The 17787-nt window shown below is 48.8% G+C and overlaps 1 protein-coding gene across 2 annotated transcripts in view; it reads right to left on the minus strand.

Annotated features, from left to right (window-relative positions):
- The window catches only part of PDE8A (phosphodiesterase 8A), a 136075-nt gene that overhangs the window by 21314 nt on the left and 96974 nt on the right, over positions 1-17787 (minus strand). For both annotated transcript variants that reach the window (XM_030878527.2, XM_030878526.3), the window contains exons 9-17: positions 16589-16677; positions 14924-14975; positions 14781-14823; positions 9636-9713; positions 4920-4990; positions 4480-4644; positions 3016-3064; positions 2635-2770; positions 843-1041 (exon numbers count right to left, since the gene is read on the minus strand). In XM_030878527.2, the coding sequence (XP_030734387.1) occupies positions 843-1041; positions 2635-2770; positions 3016-3064; positions 4480-4644; positions 4920-4990; positions 9636-9713; positions 14781-14823; positions 14924-14975; positions 16589-16677 (882 nt within the window). The remainder of the gene's footprint in view (positions 1-842; positions 1042-2634; positions 2771-3015; positions 3065-4479; positions 4645-4919; positions 4991-9635; positions 9714-14780; positions 14824-14923; positions 14976-16588; positions 16678-17787) is intronic.

Consider the following 17787-nt stretch of genomic DNA (forward strand, 5'->3'; position numbering starts at 1 on the left):
TGTGAGGGAAGCCGGCACCAGCAAAGGGAACGGCATGTCAAGGGCAGGAGCGTTAGAAACTAAAAGTGGCTCAGCACAGCCCAAACATGGCCTGTGTGTTGCGAGTGGTGCACACCACCTGTGGGGTTTGAAGCTTAAATCCTGTGGGAGATGGGAGGCTGCTCCTGGGACCCATATGGTCAGAGCGAGTTCCCTAGGAGGCCGGGCAGCCAGGAGTTCTTGTTTGGTACCATCTAGACGACAAATGACGGGGCCCTGACCGGGACGGCGGCAGGGGCATTGCGAGGAGAAGACGATTCTGAGAACACTTAGGGGTTGTAGTCAGCAAGGTCAGATGACCTACCAGGTGCTGGGGGCTGGAGGAGAGGAGAGAAGTGAAGATGACCCCAGGCTTCTGACGTGGGTATCTGCTTGGATGATGGATGGGACTCTGGGCCAGGCAGGTGACCCTGGGTGGGAGCAGTGCTGGGCAAAGATGATGAACTTGGTCTCAAACACCGCTGACTCTGAGGGATGCGGGGGGCCCTAAAGGGGCCATATCCAACCTTGCCTGCAGGGTCAGAGTAAGACCCCTCAGAAAAACAGCCTTCTCCTGTTCTTGCTGGCCTCCTCCCCGGAGAACAAACCCTGCTCCTTATTCTTCCAGGAATGGCTGGAGTCATGTCATGAATTCATTATCAACTCCCCAGAGCCACAGCGTGGCCTCCTGCCTGACTTCTCCTGTGGCCGCCCCTTTCCTGGGCCAGGCTGCACCCGTGCCGGGCCCTCCTGAGCAGTGACACTGCACAGCAGCCCGCCCCACTGCTCCTGCCTGTTAAGCGTGGAGCACAAACCCAGCTCACCTTTATCCTCTCCTTGCAGAGAAAATAGGCAGTGGCGTGAAGCACGTCGGCAGAATGTGTAGAATTGTGGTAGGGGTTAGAAGCATGATAATTGGCTTCGATAATTTGCAGCCAGGATCTCAGCGTTGTCTCAGAGCATCTTAAGACTTCACAGACTCCAAAGCGAGCAAATATTTTGAGACCAAGATAAATCAAAGGCCTACAGAGAAAAACATCCACAGTGTTAAAACAAAGCAAAGAAACAGGCAAAGTGTTGGATCTACTCAGATCCAACAAGCAAACCCGAGCCAGGCTTCAGAGAGTGCGCAGGGCAGAAGAGTGGAGCCTGTGCAGGTGGCACGTGGGTGGCACGCGGGTGGCGCTCTGTTGCCCTCTCTCCTGGTAGCCAATGCCAACCTTTGGGTGGAGCCCAGCTCCAATTCTGGGAGCATTCATTTACCTGGTGCGCCCCACTGGCTGGGGCGAGGTTTGTTCACCCTGCCCTTCCTGATGCAGACTCCTACTGACACTAGTAGAGTCTTCAAATCAACATGCTGCCAGGCTAAACCTGCTCCAGCTTAAACCCTATCCTCTCCTTTGGACCTGCTGGACCTATGTCATTGGCCAAATGTCCTGTGTGGGAGAAAACAACAGTTCCTGATGACAGCCTATGAGCCAGAGGCTGTCACATGTCATGTGACGGTCTCGACAATCTGGAAGTGGGTGTTACAGTATGAGGAGGTTTCCCCAGAGAAGCTGACGAACTGGCCAGCAAATCAGGCCCTTCCTTGAGAAGTCACCTTCATCCAGCACCTGGCCTTTGCTTGGAAGATCAAGAAACTTGGCTCTGCTGAGGCAGTATCCAGAGGTGGTCGGGCTCACAGGACTTGAACAGACCTGCCTTGTCCCAGGTTCACACGAATACAACGTACCAGTAATGTAAACCAGGTACCCAAAGCTCTGTTTGCCACGGGCATATTCTTTTCTACAGTCCTTGGCTGTGTGGGGTACCTGGACACAGAATGTTTTAGAGGGTCGACTCACTGTGAGCATATGAGCCAAGGGTAGGGGCTGGCTTGGGGACCGTCACCCAGACTGGGATGAGACCCGATGAGTTATCCCACGGCCAGCAGAGCACCCCTCTCCTGCAGTGGCCTTCTGTCTGCCAGGGTCCGGACCTCACCCTCCTGAAGGTTAACGCTGGCTGGCAGCAGGCCGGGACACCCTTTCCTGTGTGCCAAGCCAACCACACGCCTTTGCTTGACCGTTCTTCTCCAGCAAGGTACAAAACTGAAGGTAAAATCCCAATCCCACCCTACTCTCGGTGACCACGTTCAGATCAGGATGGCTGGAGTTTGGGGTGTCCCCATGCCTGTCACCAACACAGCAACCAAGATCTGGGGACAGCTCTTAACAACGTGTATGTCTGTGTATTTCTAATGTTTAGTTCTAGGCTCTGAGTGGGGCTCTTTGCTGCTATCTCAACATATCACTACCTACAGGAGAAATTAATAACCCTATTTTACAGAAAAAGAAACCTCTGCTATTTGGAGAGGTTAAATCACTTGCTCAATCTCACGCTTGCTCTCTCTGCGGAAGTCACCGCCAGGCAGACTCCCCTTGGCTTCTCACTGATCCCCTCGTTGAGGCCTAGGCCTGGTGACTCAGGGCACCTGCTGCCCTGCTGTGCTTTCCTGAGCCTCCTCCCTGACCAGGGACTGGCTCTGTGCAGAAACCATACTCCTTGGGTGGCTTTCTCCACACCGGCCCTTGGAATCAAGCTCTCTGTCTGCCGAGCTCCATGTGGACTCACCTTTTATGAGTGGCAGCCTCCAGTTCAAAAATATCAAAGTCCCAGGATTCCTCATTTTCCATGGCCTGAGTTATCTGTGATGGGATGTCGTGAAGGGAGGTGGGGGTGATCACACTGCTGGAAGCCTGCTGAAGGTCTGCAAAGTGATGTGATTCGGAGAACAAAATTAAGAGGCTTTACAGCATTAACTGTTCCTTAGGGAGAACAGTTCTGCTTCAGGGGGTGGTTGCTTTGTTTCTCATTTTTGATGATACACCAAAAAACTTCTTACTGATAAAAAAAAAATTATCTTAAAACTTTTACCTGAAAAAATTATTTTCATCACTTAAGCATGGCTATAATAGTAATAGTGGTCCAAAAAACTAAAAAGGAGAAACTTACTTTTTGTTGAAAGAACATACTCATTCCTGGATGGTCTTCGAAAAACGTCCTGATAAAAATCAAGGAAAGAAGAGAAAGGGAAGTCACAGCTATTCTGTACTCCCTGAAAAGCCCAGGACAGCGGGCCCCAGAGGACGCTGCGGGCAGCCCTCCCCATCAGTGCGTGCCGAGGCTTCCCTGTGCTCACCTCTGCGGCCAACCCCGAGCTCAGTCACTCACCCAGGAGCACACAGCCTGACGCTGCACGGACCTGCTCAACTCGGGGGTAGGGGCATCGCCAGGACGGCGAGCTCGGGAGACTCCCCAGAGCCCAGCGTCCTGCTGGCACTCAGGACCGGATGACGCCCCTCTGCCCTCAACCCTTTTCCCCCGTTTCCTGCCACCCTCCTCAACGCTCGTAGACACCAGCCTTCCTCAGGAACACTAGATTCTTCCCTGCTCTCTAAGCACCCTTGCTCTACCCCCGAGCCCCGGAGCAGCCCCTCTCCTCAGCCCTGCGGTGCTTTCTCCCCATGCTGCCTCTCTTCACCCCTCACCCCCGGGCACTATCGCACCCCGCCCCTCATCCTTTCTCCCCACCCCCTCACCTACAGGCTGGAGGAGCCTCTGTCTCAAACAGACAAGACCACAACTAGACATCATCATCGCTGGGAACCCTCTACCCAACTGATTTTTGCTTAAAACCTTATTTTTATGAAATCAAGTGACTTTAGAAAGCAGGAATTAGGAGGGGGGATGAATTTTTACTTCTGAATTTTGTCACCAAGACAAAAAAGGTGACAGATGGCAATGGAATGATCTGTTTTCCACAAGTTGTTCTTCCCCTGTAAGGCCTCTGTACTAGATGGGGTGGAGGAGGCATCTAGACCCCTCAAGAGCCCATGGTATAAAGCCTCCTTCTAATGAAATGGTTCCAAGGCCTTCCTTCCCATGAAGTCACCAAATCTGTATAGGATGCTCTAGAGGGAAACCACGCCCCATTCACTGGTGCCTCTTTTTTTGGGGGGGGGGGTTGGGGGGTGGCGCCACGCTGTGCGGCTTGTGGGAATCTTAGTTCCTGGACCAGGGATCGAACCCATACCCTCTGCAACGGAAGCACGGAGTGCTAACCACTGGACCACCAGGGAAGTCCCCCTGGTGCCTCTTTAGACATAGACAGTCATTCTGTTTTGTACTATGGTATGAAATATTTCATAAATTTTTCTTTTCTGCCCATCTTCAAAATCTTAAAACTAGCTAGCTGTCTAGAATGTGCTCCTCCCTTCTCTGCTTCAAGCTGCGGTCCCCCTGGGCGGCAGGCAGCAGGTGGGTGATGGCTCAGCCAGAGGGCAGCAATGGAGGGTTTAGGCCTTGACTGAGCCCCACACGAAGAGCGCTGTGTAGGCCAGCACGTAAACAAATAACCTCTGAGAAAACAAATGAGAACAGCAGGATCTAGCCAGCAGCCTGGTCAACTATACTTACAGACATTAAGCCCCCAACAAGGTCGATGGCATGAGGATCATCGTCCTTAGCATCGAATTGTGGTGAATATAATTCAGTGGTTCTTAGAATTTCCAGCACACGATCTAAGGCTTCTGTCACAGGCATGGGACTGCTTTCCTGGGCAGCACTGATGATATTGATTGCCTATAATACGGAAAGAAAACGACCTGAGTTTCATAATCTTAAAGACGATGGGAAAGCAATCCAGAGAGTCAGGCTGGCAGTAGGGCTCAACGCTAACTTAAGGCTGGTTAAAGTGCTCATGTCCCGCATCCTCTCTCTTCAGACGAGGCAGCTCCATACAACTAGGAGCATCGTTATTGTTGTGGGTCCCTTGGTGGTTCTTCTTGCTGAAAACAATCAACCAGGAGAACAAGGGACTCCCATGCTCAATGGAGACGGACCACAAACTGTTTCACCTTGGTGATGGGCGCCTCGATCTTCATGGAATGTATCCGGGCCGTGGAGGAGCGTCGTCTCTGGCTGGAAACTGTGGAGAGATCACATGATACAGAAATCAGGGTGTTCACAGCCTTGGGTATCTGTCTCCCTTCCCGCCCCAGGCCCCACCCAGCGTGCTCAGCTGCACAATGAAGGGGTAGGACCAGAACTACCTGGTCGCTGAGCTTCCTTCCCATCCTAACAAGCCTGGGATTCTGGCATCACCAACTCTGCTTCCTTCAGCTCTAGGCACTAGGTTGCACGTGCACCCACAGACTGAAGTTCTGAGGTCACAGGCCAGAGAGAAAACAGAGGAAACAATCTAGCAAGTCAGGGCCAAACAGTGAGCCTCTTTTTGTGTTTCTAACAATAAGGCTTTATAATTATTCCGCTTGCTGCTCTCCAGGAGTGAAAATGTTCTGAAAGACAAAGCCACAGAGGCTCCTTGTTTCATATATGGCGGGAGCAATAAATACAACTCAATTAACTGAAATACATGAATTTCTGGTTCAATTTTTCAAGGCATCCTTTGGTGCTTTCCACTGTTCTGCTCAATCTAGACGGGTTAGGTAAATATCTTAAGTGAGGCAGGCAGCAAATCTCAGACTCTAAAGTTTGTTAATTTTTTTGTTGCTCCTGTCAAGATCCAGTTCCTTTGGGGTGGGGAGAAGCCTGGGCAGTGAACTGGCAGGAAAACATATTCACATAGTGTTCTGTGTCTCTCCCTGAAAGCCCCACTGTCAGGCCAAATGCTGTTTACCAAAGGTCTTAAAGGACCACAGACTGTTCCACAGCCTTATGCGTCAGCCTTATTTTACCAAACTGGGGCCCAAGGAGAAACAACCAAGATTAACCGACTCAGGGGCTCTCAAATGCTCTAAATTTCAGAGACCAACAAAACTCCTTATATCTAATTTTGGTGATCAGCACATGGTTGCCATCTTTCCATTTTACCCAACAAGGTCATTAAACCAAAAATAAAAACCACTCTTCTATCACTATGTCATAAAAAGACTTGTTCTCATTTAAAAATATAATGCAAGTGACATATACTTATAAAGACCAAACAATAGTGTGAATGCAATAAAGTAAGAAAAAGAAATAAAAGGTATAAAGATTGTCATGACTGTGTGTGCAGAAAGTGAAAGAATCTACAAACGCTACTCTTATAATCAATAAGCTAGTTTATCAAGGTTACTGGGTACAAGGTCAATACATAAAAATTCCATTATATTTCTATATACTAGCAACAAACAATTGGAAACTGAAATAAATAAACACCATATGACAGCATCATAAAAATCAATATTTAGGAATAAATCTAATGGAAAGATATGTAAGATTTATACCCTGAAAATGCAAAACATTGCTGAGAAAAAATAAAAGGCAACCTAAATAAAGACAAAGAGCATGTTTACGTTTTGGAAGACTCAGTGTTGCCGAGATTTCAATTTTCCCCAAATTGTTCTATAGATTTAAGACACTCCCAAATAAACTCCCAAGAAGCTGTGTGTGTGTAAACTAACAAGCTGATTCTAAATGTTATATGGAAATGCAAAGGACCTAGAATAGCCAAGATAATCTTGAAGAACTTTATACTACCAGATATCAATACTTACCATATGACTGTAGTAATCGATCGTGGTATCAGTGTAAGCAAGGACTAACAGAACAATGAAATAGAGTCCAGAAACAGGCCATATATTTATAGTCAACTGGTTTACAATAATGATACTACTGCAAAAGATGGTTTTTCAACATGGTGATGGGCCAGCTGGGTTTCCCAGTGCGGGGGGGATATTAATCTTTGATCTCTACCTTCACTAGATGTAAAAATTAATTTGAAATGGATCACAGACCCCAAGTGAAAGATAAAACAATAAAGCTTCTAGAAGAAAACATGGGGGAATATTCTTCATAACCTTGGGATAGAGAAAGATTTCTTAAACAGGACACAAAAAAGCACTAGCTATAACAGAAAACACTGATAAAATGAACTTTAAGATTCATTAAGAACCTCTGTTCATTAAAAGACCATTAAGAGAGTGAAAAAGCAATCCACAGACTAAGAACAGTATATTTGGAATACTTATATCCATATCTAGAATATAAAAAGAATTCCTACAAACCAACAAGAAAAAGATAAACAACCCAGTGATAAAAATGGGCAAAAGGGGCTTCGCTGGTGGTGCAGTGGTTGAGAGTCCGCCTGCTGATGCAGGGGACACGGGTTCGTGCCCCAGTCCAGGAAGATCCCACATGCTGCGGAGCGGCTGGGCCCGTGAGCCATGGCCGCTGAGCTTGCGCGTCCGGAGCCTGTGCTCCGCAACGGGAGAGGCCACAGCAGTGAGAGGCCCACATACCGCAAAAAAAAAAAAAAAAAAAAAAAGGGGCAAAATATTTGAACATTCACGTCACAAAAGAGGATATCCAATGGCCAGTAAGCATATGAAAGGGGTGCTCAACCTCATTAGTCATCAGGAAAATTAAAGTTAAAACCACATCCAGTAGAATAGCTAGAGTTTAGAACACTGGTATAACCAAGTGTGGGAGGATGCAGAGCAACTGGAACTCTCATAGGTTAGTGATGGTACATGGTACAACCCACAATGGAGAATTGTCTGCAGCTGCACAAAGGCCCAGCTATTCCACTCCTAGGTAGGAGATGAACACACATGTCCACACACACACAAAATACTTGCATAAAAATATTCACAGCAGCCTTACTCTGAACAGCCCCAAAGTGGAAAGGTGAACAGAAAGGGCCATTAATAACAGAATGGATAAGCAAATTGTGGCACAGTCATACAGTGGAGTACTACCAAGCTATAAAGAAGAACGGTAGCACCTAGCAACAAGGATGAATCTCAAGAACACTAAAATGAGTGAAAGATGCCAGACACACAGACAGTGCATACTATACGACTCCATTTCCATGAAGCGCAAGAAGAGGCCAAATTAACTTATGGCGCAAGAAATCAGTGGATGCCTCTGTGTGGTGAAATACGTGTGCAAGTGCAGGCCCGCACGTGTGCATTTTCTGTATCTATTTTGAGCTGGGTGGTTACAGTCTACACAGTTCAATGTACAGCACTGTCAAAACCTATTGAACTCAACACTTAATATGAATTGTATTATATGTAAATTATAAGTCAATTAAAAAGAACAGTGGTTAAAACCCACAAACATTAAAAGAAAAGTGTTTTAACTCTCAAAAATACAGAAATGGACAAAGTAATCCAAAGGATGAACAGAAGTCAGAGTGTGGCGGTAAAGACAGTTTGGGGCACGAGTGACCTCGCCTCTGCTCTGCTGTGCCCGAGGGCCATGACCATGAGGGCCACAGTGAGGACGGTGACAGCTGCTGCCACGACGCTGGCCAGGCACCACGCTCACTCATTTCATCCTTACGTGGTCCTCTGTGGACAGCATAATGATCCCCATATGATGATGAGGAAATGGAAGCACAAACGTCTACCCCCAAGGTTGCACAGAAAGTAGATGAAGCTGGGACCTGAATCAAAGCAATGCTGAGGCCGAAGTCCATACTCTTCCCTGTAACACCACTTTGCTCCCTGCCCTTGCAGCAGGAGTGGGATCCGTTTCGTCTTTTCAGTGCAAGGGACACACGGCATATTTTCCGGTCCTCACGACCAACCCATGAGAGAAGTGAGGCACTGGATCTCCACTGTAACATCTGCAAAGTTTTCGCTGTTAATCTAGTAACAATCAGCTCCCTATTGCTTCCCAATTCATCTCTGAGTCAAAGAAAGTACATAGCTAGCAGTAATATTTGCCTCCACACTATCTATAGATAATTTTCATTGCATTTTTAAAACTTCTAGATCATTCAGGCCACATATCTACATAACCGTTAAAAAATTATATTCCACTTACAACTTAAATAATATTTGCTTATGAAAAGTCTTTCACATCCCCAAATGCAGCTCACTTACTTCCCCACCAAAAGGTAAGCTTCCATGGCAAACTGCAACCCACAATGGAATATATCGCTGAGAACTTCCAAATGCATTACTCATACAATTACAACAGATAAACTGACATCTGCTGTTACAGTTTAGAAAATCAACTAGAGGACTTCCCTGGTGGTCCAGTGGTTAAGAATCTGCCTGCCAATGCAGGGGACACGGGTTCGATCCCTGGTCTGGGAAGATCCCATATGCCACAAAGCAACTAATAAGCCCGTGCGCCACAACTACTGAGCCTGCGCTCTACAGTCCTCGCGCCACAACTACCGAAGGCCCGGTGTGCCTAGAGCCCGTGCTCCACAACAAGAGAAGCCACTGCAATGAGAAGCCCACACACCGCAACGAAGAGTAGCCCCCACTCGCTGCAACCAGAGAAAAGCCCATGCAGAGCAGCGAAGACCCAACTCAGCCAAAAATAAATAAATAAATAAATTTAAAAAAAATCAACTAGAGAACAGACGGTAAAATGTATCTTTTTCTTTTTCTTTATTCCCTGACTCCATCAAAAGGGTCAGAATGGAACCCACTGGCAAAGGAGTTGGGGGTGAGGGAGAAATGGACACAGACTGCTAGAGGGTCCCCTTCCCTCTCCTGAGCTGGAGGGGGGCAGTGACCCAGAGATCAGACTGGGGAGGGAGTGTCACACGTCTCCATGGGTTCAACACTCACAGGACCATGCTTTCTCCTCTTGTCTTTGTCACCTACCTTTGCTTGTTCGAGAGGCAGCAGTTCTGACATCTAGTGAGCTTTTCCTCCTGTCGTTATGTTTGCCTGACTGATGATCTGTGGAAACAATTAAATTATACATTACCTCTGCAAAGGGATTTTAACAACATATTAGGAAACTTACCAATATAAAGGTTTTAAAAAACAAAATTTAAGCATTAGAATACCATTTAGGAAGCCACAAAAATCAACGGAGTGCACAGAGATAAAGGCTGTGAACAATTACGTTTTAAGGGACGCTGACTTTCTCAAAATGTCCCACCTGGTGCAGTCATAAAGTAGTGCTTTTCAGTTTCCAGATTATGTAATCACAGAGTCCCACGATGCAAAAACTAGCAGAAATGAACTCAAGAGAATTTCACCTATTATATTTCTATGTAATTGAATAAAGTGGTGGGAAAATTTTGATCTCTATCCACCCTTGCCCCAAAGGGAAAAAAAAAACAAAAATCTTTTTTTGTATTTTTTTTCTACAATACAAGCTCTAAAATGTCCCTGGGAGGAATGTGCCTCTCTCTGGGAGGGTGGCACAGGAGCACTAGTCCGGGGCGCACTTCTCTGCCCCTCCTCCCGTGGATGGCACCACTGCATTTCGAGGCCCAAACAGGGCTTGTCTTTGACACCTCTCTCCCTCACTCCACGCCAATCAATGACAAGGCAAAGCTGACCTTCCTTCTCGTGCCCTCCTCTGTGCACCTGCCACGTGTCACACGTGGTGGCAAGCCTCCCCAACCCGTCCCCATTTCACAGACGAGGAGACTGGGAGCCGCTGTGCGGACAAGTGAGCACACAGCCGGCGCTCGAGCTCAGCTCTCCGCACCTGCAGCTGCTTCTGTCTTCTCTGCCTTCTCCCGGCTTCCTCATCTGGATTCCTGCTCACAAACAGGATCCAAAGGCAGGCCCTTGGTACTCCTCCCCACCATCCGGAACCTTCTCCACTTGCTATCTGCTACCTTCTCTTCCATGTGGGCACTGGCAGTGACCTTGTCAAGGTCACTGATGACCTCCCTGTTGCTATATCTGAAGGACACCGTTCACTTCTTACCTGACTTGTGGTACTAGACACAACTGATCATGCTTCCTGGAGACTCCTGGTTTGCACAAGTCCAACGCTGGCTTTCCTTGCACCTCTTACTGTTCCTTCCTAGTTTCCATCACGATTCATTCTCTCTTCCTCAGCACCCCTGGTGTTCCCAAAGGTTCAGTCCTCTTAGCCCTCCCTCTCAGACAACGCAATCTCCTCAGGAGACCTCATCCTTTTCTACAGCTTTTCCCAATTCCTGTGTTGCTGTCTTAATGCCAGGCCTTTCTCCTGAGCTCCAGACTTACATCTTAACTGGCCACTCGTCACCTCCATCTGGACACCCTCGGGAATTTCACACGAGCTCACTACCCAGATGAACTCAGTATCTTCTCCTAAATCACTGCTTATCCCAGGCTGCTGAACGGCATCTACCTTTTTGCTTAAGTTGGAGACAAGTCATCCATGACTCCTCCTTGTTCCTTGCCCTCAAGTGGTCAGATAAATCTATGGATTCAACCTCCTAAACACCTCTTTAATCTACCCCTGTTCTGTCCCTGTCCTGGCTCAGACACCTGTCATCCACCTCTGGATTATAATGACAGCCTCCCCTCATTGGTCCTACCGGCCCCCAACTTTGCCCCCTTCAACCCATTCTCCATAGGCAGCCAAGTGATCCTTCTGAAACAAAAATCTGATCAGATCACTCTCCCAATTAAAACATTTTAATGGTTCATCACTGTTTTTAGGATCAGATTTAAATTCCCCAGTGTGGCACCCAGAGTCCTGTGATATCTGGACCTCCTCTCTCCAGCCATCATGAACTATTTATGATGTGCTAGTTCACCTCCCAAACCTCTCTGCCTTGGTGCAAACTGCTTACCCCCACCTAGGAAGGCACCCCTCCCTTGACGCCTCCTTCACCTGGTTAACTCTCGATCCTCTTTGAAGATGCAGGTAAGATGCGGCTCAGGTATCATCACCTCTGGGAAATCCTGCCCTAATGCCTCACCCCCAACATTGCTGGTAACCGCCTGCTTTACTGACTTGACTGACTTTCTCACTAGCTGTGAATGACACGAGGGCACTCAACAAACATTTACTGGGCACCTACCACGTGTCAGGCTCTAAGCCAGGCACTAGGGGTGTGAGGATGAATATAGTAGGGTCCATGCCCTCAAAGGGGGTAGTCGGAGGGGAACAAACACGGGTGAACTAAGAGTGACAGTCGTGATGCTGGGGAGCAAAAGGAGCCCCAGGAGGAAGGGGCAGGTCTCCTCTGGGAGGGGGGCAGAGAGGAGATGAGGCATGTTTTGCAGCGGGAGGCCGGCAGAGGAGGAAGGCACTTCCTGGAGGAGGACGCTGCCTGCGCAGACGGGGCAGAGCTGGCTGGAGGGAAGCAAGGAGCAACGTGTCCCAAGGCCAGGGCTGTGGCAGGTGTGGAGGGAGGCGAAGCAGGCTTGAACTTCTACTCAGCGTTTAAGTGACTCCCCTAAGGCAAGACCAGACCTTCCTGTGACCGCCGTGTTCAGCCCGCTTCTCTTCCTCTGTCTGAGTCCCTGCAGAGCTCTGCAGCTGGTTCTTAAGGTACCTCCACCTGCTGGGCTGCTGCTCCTGCAGGGAGGGCCGAGGGGCTCGCAGCAGGGTGACCTTGACCTCTCAACCAGCCCACAGCCTGAACGAGCCCGCGCACAGGCCCTCCTGCCTCGAGAGGGCTCCACGCCCACGAATGACCCGAGACCTGAGGCAGCCGCGCGCCGCAGGAGGGAACGCTCAACAGGTCTTGGCCACCGAGCCAGCTCAGGCTCAGCACCGCCCGCGACTTCACGTGTCTGCACTCGGCTTCCTGTTCCAGAAAATTGCGATCCTTCGCACTGCCCATCTTTTTAGGAGAGGAAGGTTAGCAGGGTTTCCTTGGCCTGCTGGGCAAATCCAGGAGACCCTGGAGAAGCCGTGAGGAGCAGGAACCATCCCGCAGCCCCGCGAACGGGCAGCCTCCATCCCAACACCAACACCGTGGTCCCCCGGGGGGAGGAAGCAGAGAACCAGGTTTCTTGCATGACTTGCCCCAAAGTCACTCTGCTGGGAACAGACTTTCAGAGAACTTTCTCAGACACTCTCAACTGTCCAAGCCTTTAAGGAGGGCCTGCCCTGCACCGGGACACCCCCTCCCCCCGCCTCGGGGTCTCACCGACCCCACACTGCCAAGCCTCCAGCAGCTGCCCAACCGCGGGTTCCCTGCGGCCTCGCACACGGGGAGCTCCCTCCTCCTGCGCCTGAGAAAGCTCACTTTCTCCAGAGCCAGAGTAACACTCCTTTCAGGTCTGCCCAGCCCCCGCCCTGGCAGCACACGAGGACACCTGTAAAATACGCTGAAGCCCTGCTCCGCACCACCCGACCCGGAACCTGGCACGTTGCTGGCAAGGCCCTTCCGGACCCCCTCCTCCTCCCCTGTGCTACCCATCCCCCTGCTAAGAAGCACAGACGGCAGGCTTCGCCAAGCAGAGACAGTCACTTGGCCTGGCACGTGGTGCCCGTGCACTGTTTTGGGTGAATTATGCCCTGGCCTGTTTTCTCTCCTCTACACGATGGCAATGCTGGTATTCTCATCTCTGGTCCCTCCTTCCATGTAATCTGTTACATACAGGCTCTAAAAGCTTAGAGCTCAGGCGTCATTATACTATTCCCTTGCTCAAAAATCCTCAAACTCCCACTGCCTACCGATGAAAATCCTGATTTCCCACCTAGCATCTAAGGATCCTTCACGATCCCAACTCCCTTCCACACTGACCTTTTTTTATACCAGTCAGAATTCTAACCCTGCTCTTGCTCTTTCTAGAACACACTCTGTACTTTCCCTGTTCAATAACTGTATGTATTTCTGGAATGCTTTTCCTCTCACACCCATCTTCTTACTCAAATCCACCTCTCCCTGTCTGGAACGTCCCCCTCCCTCTTCCTCTGCCTTTCTCACCCACTAATGATCACTTCTTATCACTTGCTATGTGTCCCTTCGTGTCAGTATGTCTCTCCTCTTTTCCGATTCAAGCCTGATTACTCTTGGGGCGCCCACAAGAACTGTTCCAGCATGTGCTTCAGAGCTTCTGGAGTTGGCCATCTGGATTTGAGTGCCAACTCTCCCACTTCCTAGATGGATATCCCTGGGCAAATTAGGTAGCCTTTCAGTTTCCTTATCTGTAAAAAGGGAACTTCATCTATTAAGCGTCTATCCCTCTGGGTTATTGCAAGGCTTCAACTAAATACACCGTAAGTTAAGCACTCAGCACAGTGCCTTGTACACAACAAACACTCAGAAAAACTTGTGGGAAACATTCCTAGAATGAATGAGTGAACTGTGCCGGTACTGCTGAAAGCACACCATCAACAGCTGACGGTATGGAAGACAAAGTCTTCTCCTTGGAGGCTCTTACAGACCAGCTGGGCAACCAGAGCACTGCCTGGGCATGGCAGGGTGCTATAAAGCACCCACACAGGCTGGATGGAGAACCTCTGGCATGGAGCCGGAGAGGACCTGCACCATCACAGGTAACGGCCAGAGTAGGAAAGTGGCTTGCTGAAGCCATGATACATGCTGGAAGGAAACAGGTGATTCCAGGCCAGGGAAAAACATAGACATGGGGTGAGCGGATGGTGTCCAAAGCACATCAAGTCCTCACGAGACGGATACGACGTGAGGCAGGTCTGATGGGGTCCACCTACCTCCCCGTAGGCTGGTGGTGAAAGCATCCCTGCTAAAGCACTGTAGTCTGAAACCAACACAGTTGCCTCTTCGAGCACAGATCATGCCAACAGACCACACTCCACTCAACACATCTTCACAAAAGTTCATGCAATGGAGGTGACCAGTTCTCTCCCCACAGGCTGAGACCCACCCCAGGACACCTGTCATATCGCCCACCTGTGCTCGGGTCCTCTGACTCATAAACCAGCCTGGGAGTCAGGGAGAGAAATGCTGCCACGGTGCTAGGAAAATACAGTCCCACCTACGCAACAGACAAGCTCGTCAGAGGCAGGGCCTGTTTTTATTTTTTTATTTTTTCAAAAGCTCAGTGAACCCTAAGAATGAATATGGGGCACCATACCTGTATGAGTGTCAGACTGAACACATTCAGCTATTTTCGTAGCCTAAAAATGAATTTTAGAAGACATTAGTTTTGAGTGCCTAGTTATACGGTAAGGGAAATCTTGCTGGGTCCCTGGGGTCCCAAGGGCTCTCCTTACATACCTTATTGTTGCCATTGCATGCTCTGACAATGGACACATAGTGTCTAATTTTTCTGCAAGTAGAAAACAATGTATTATTTCTCTCCTGGCTCTCTATTCTGGTGGATATCTAGCTAATTTTTCATTAGGAAAGGAGCATCTCTCTTTCACAATACATACAATGCTTGGAGGACAGCAGTTCTATTTGTGTGTGGCCAAGGCCACGAATAAACAAACAAGAGTCTACAAGCATCCTCTGGTGTCTCTGTAGAAGAGAAGTTGACTCTTCAGTAAAAACAACAAAATCCTTCTGAGTCATCACGACACACAATAAAAAGTACCTAGGTTTTAAAAATGTACTACATGTTAACCAACCCAAAGCCTCTAATTCCTTAACATGTTTTCACAGTTTCACAGCCCTCTCTTTTGATGCTCTTCTTGAAGTTTCAGCAAACAATCTGCTCACAGTCATTCATGGAAACAGCCACAGGCCACACTGGGGCCGAATGTGCGAGTCTAGAACAAAGCAACTGGGGCTTATCTCAGAAGATGCTGACTCTCCTCACTTATTTTCGATTTTTCAGCTTTTCCCCTTGATAATCCAATCCCTACAGTTATCCTCCCCCAATTTGGAAAGGCCAAAAAAGGCAGAGAATCAGAACAGAGAGCCCACACAGAGCCGTCTCCCTGAGGCAATCGCCAGCCGGCAGCAGAGCCTGGTGACCAAGCACGTGAGCCATGCGGTCAACGCAGAGGCCTGCAGCCCAGCTCCGCTGAGCGCTGGCGGCTGGACTCTGCGCCAGCCTCACCTCTCTAAGCCTCAGGCTCCTCGTCTGTCAAACAGAGACGGTCACAGTGCCGACATCATGGGGCTGTGGCCAGGATGAAATGAAGTGACACCTACCAGGCACTGAGAGCCTGCCCAGGGAGGGAAGGGCTCACGGACAGCGGCAGTTGTTACAACCATCATCGCTACACCTCCTCCTGGTCTTTTTGTCCCTCGTTCATGTTCATGACTGAGAGCGTACACTAGGTACGATTTTACATTTTGACTTTTGCATTTATCAAAAACATTTTCCCCTATAATTTAATTTTCTATGATCACCATTTCTAATGGTTGCATATTTTATCGTTGGGTATTCTACAGTTCACGTTCATAATTTTCCACTGTTTGTATTATTTAAGATAGATTCTGAGACAAACCATATGACATTTTCAGGCTCCTGATATACACTGCCTTCCAATCTGTGGTCACATCTGCTTCATGTGCGTTTCCGTAAATGAGAGTATTTAAAATACTTTTATCTAATTTGATAGTTCTGTGCAGAAATAACACATAGGCTATCAAATTAGATAAAAATCTTTTAAACACAGGGAGTCCACCAGTGAGTGTTCTTAGCACACAGCTCAGTAAAGTGGCATTCAGATTGAAATACTTTAGTCTCTTATGTGTTCACACAGCTTAAGACTGTCGGAGTGTGGCGGCTCTGGGTCACCAGCTGGAGGGTCAGGCTGTGACTATGAGGAAGCCACCCTGGAAGGCCATCCTTTGATGGTACCTGACCTTGTTACAAGTCTTTCTTATAAATTTCTGCATGCAGTTCTCAACTTACTCAAGTATTCAAAACACATTTTGCAATAAGCCAAACATGGTATGTTGATTGAAGTACTCGTTTTTTCCACTTACCCCCCCTGCCCGATGACAGGTAGTATCTTCACATTTTGTTGTACATTATCTCCGTTCTTCTCTTTGGCAGAGCAAATTCCTTGCCATTCCTATAAATGGAATGTAGACATCATTATACATTGTGTTCAAAACATAAACCCAAGAGCATTTTCCACCTCAGGTTTCCACACCTTTACCATGGCCACTAAAGCTATTAGGATAATAAAATCATCCCAACCCCAAAGGCAATTTTGGGTAATCGGACATTTCTTTCTCAACCTCCCAAGTCCATCTCCTCCCTAGACTGACAACAAAAGCCAGGTCACCACAGTCTAAATGGCCATATGTTTTCAGTGGCTTTCTGCCGGCAAGAGAGGCCCTGGGCCCATGAATGAGGAACACCCTTCTCGTCCAGGTTCCTCCTCTCACAACTCCTACCTGCCGCAGTGGAGGGGGTAAGTGTGGCCTCTGCCCCTGCATTTGGGAGGGGGAGAGTCTCAGACTGGGGCAGAGAAGGAGCCACCCTCTGTGCTGTGTACCCTCTGCAGGTAGGGTGGGGATAATGAGGTAACAGCCAGGACTGGGCTCAGGCAGAATAACCAAGTGAGACCTTAGAAGCCAGAGCTGCCATTCCAGAATGGAGCTGCACTGGGAGAGCAGGTGTGCCCAGGCTATGACCACAGTGAGCAGACAGGGGCTACAGGTGGCTCCCCTACTCTGAGGGTGGTGGAGACAAGCGTGGGACGGAGCTGGGTTTTGTGACCACCTAAAACGTTCTGAATTTCTCCAAGAGTCACCAAGGTCCTTAAGCTAGAAAAATCCCTAAAACCCTCTGTAGGACCTTGAACTCCCAGGGCGTTTCATACCCTTCTCGACCTTCCAGAGTCCCACAGGGGCTAAAGCTGACCCAGGTGGGAAGGGGAACACCATGGCAGCCTGGCTCAAGTCTCCTGTCCATACTCTTACACAAAGTCAATTCTGGAATCTGTGCTTGGGGCGTGGTGACCTGCATGCAAATGCTAATGGTAAAATCCCATCTTCAGACTCCTCTGGCAAAGTGGATCCAAGAGAAACCAGGACACTGACAGAAGCAAAGGATGGTTACTGGGGCTTCCCGACGTCCTTCTGAAAACAATGGGCGCCAAGAAAGGACTAAATTAAAAAACAGCCCAAGAGCCCGCTAGGTGCTTACTTGCCCTGGAGCAGAAGGGAGGTGTGGG

Source organism: Globicephala melas, chromosome 2 (assembly GCF_963455315.2).
Source record: "Globicephala melas chromosome 2, mGloMel1.2, whole genome shotgun sequence".
Lineage (NCBI taxonomy): Eukaryota > Metazoa > Chordata > Mammalia > Artiodactyla > Delphinidae > Globicephala > Globicephala melas.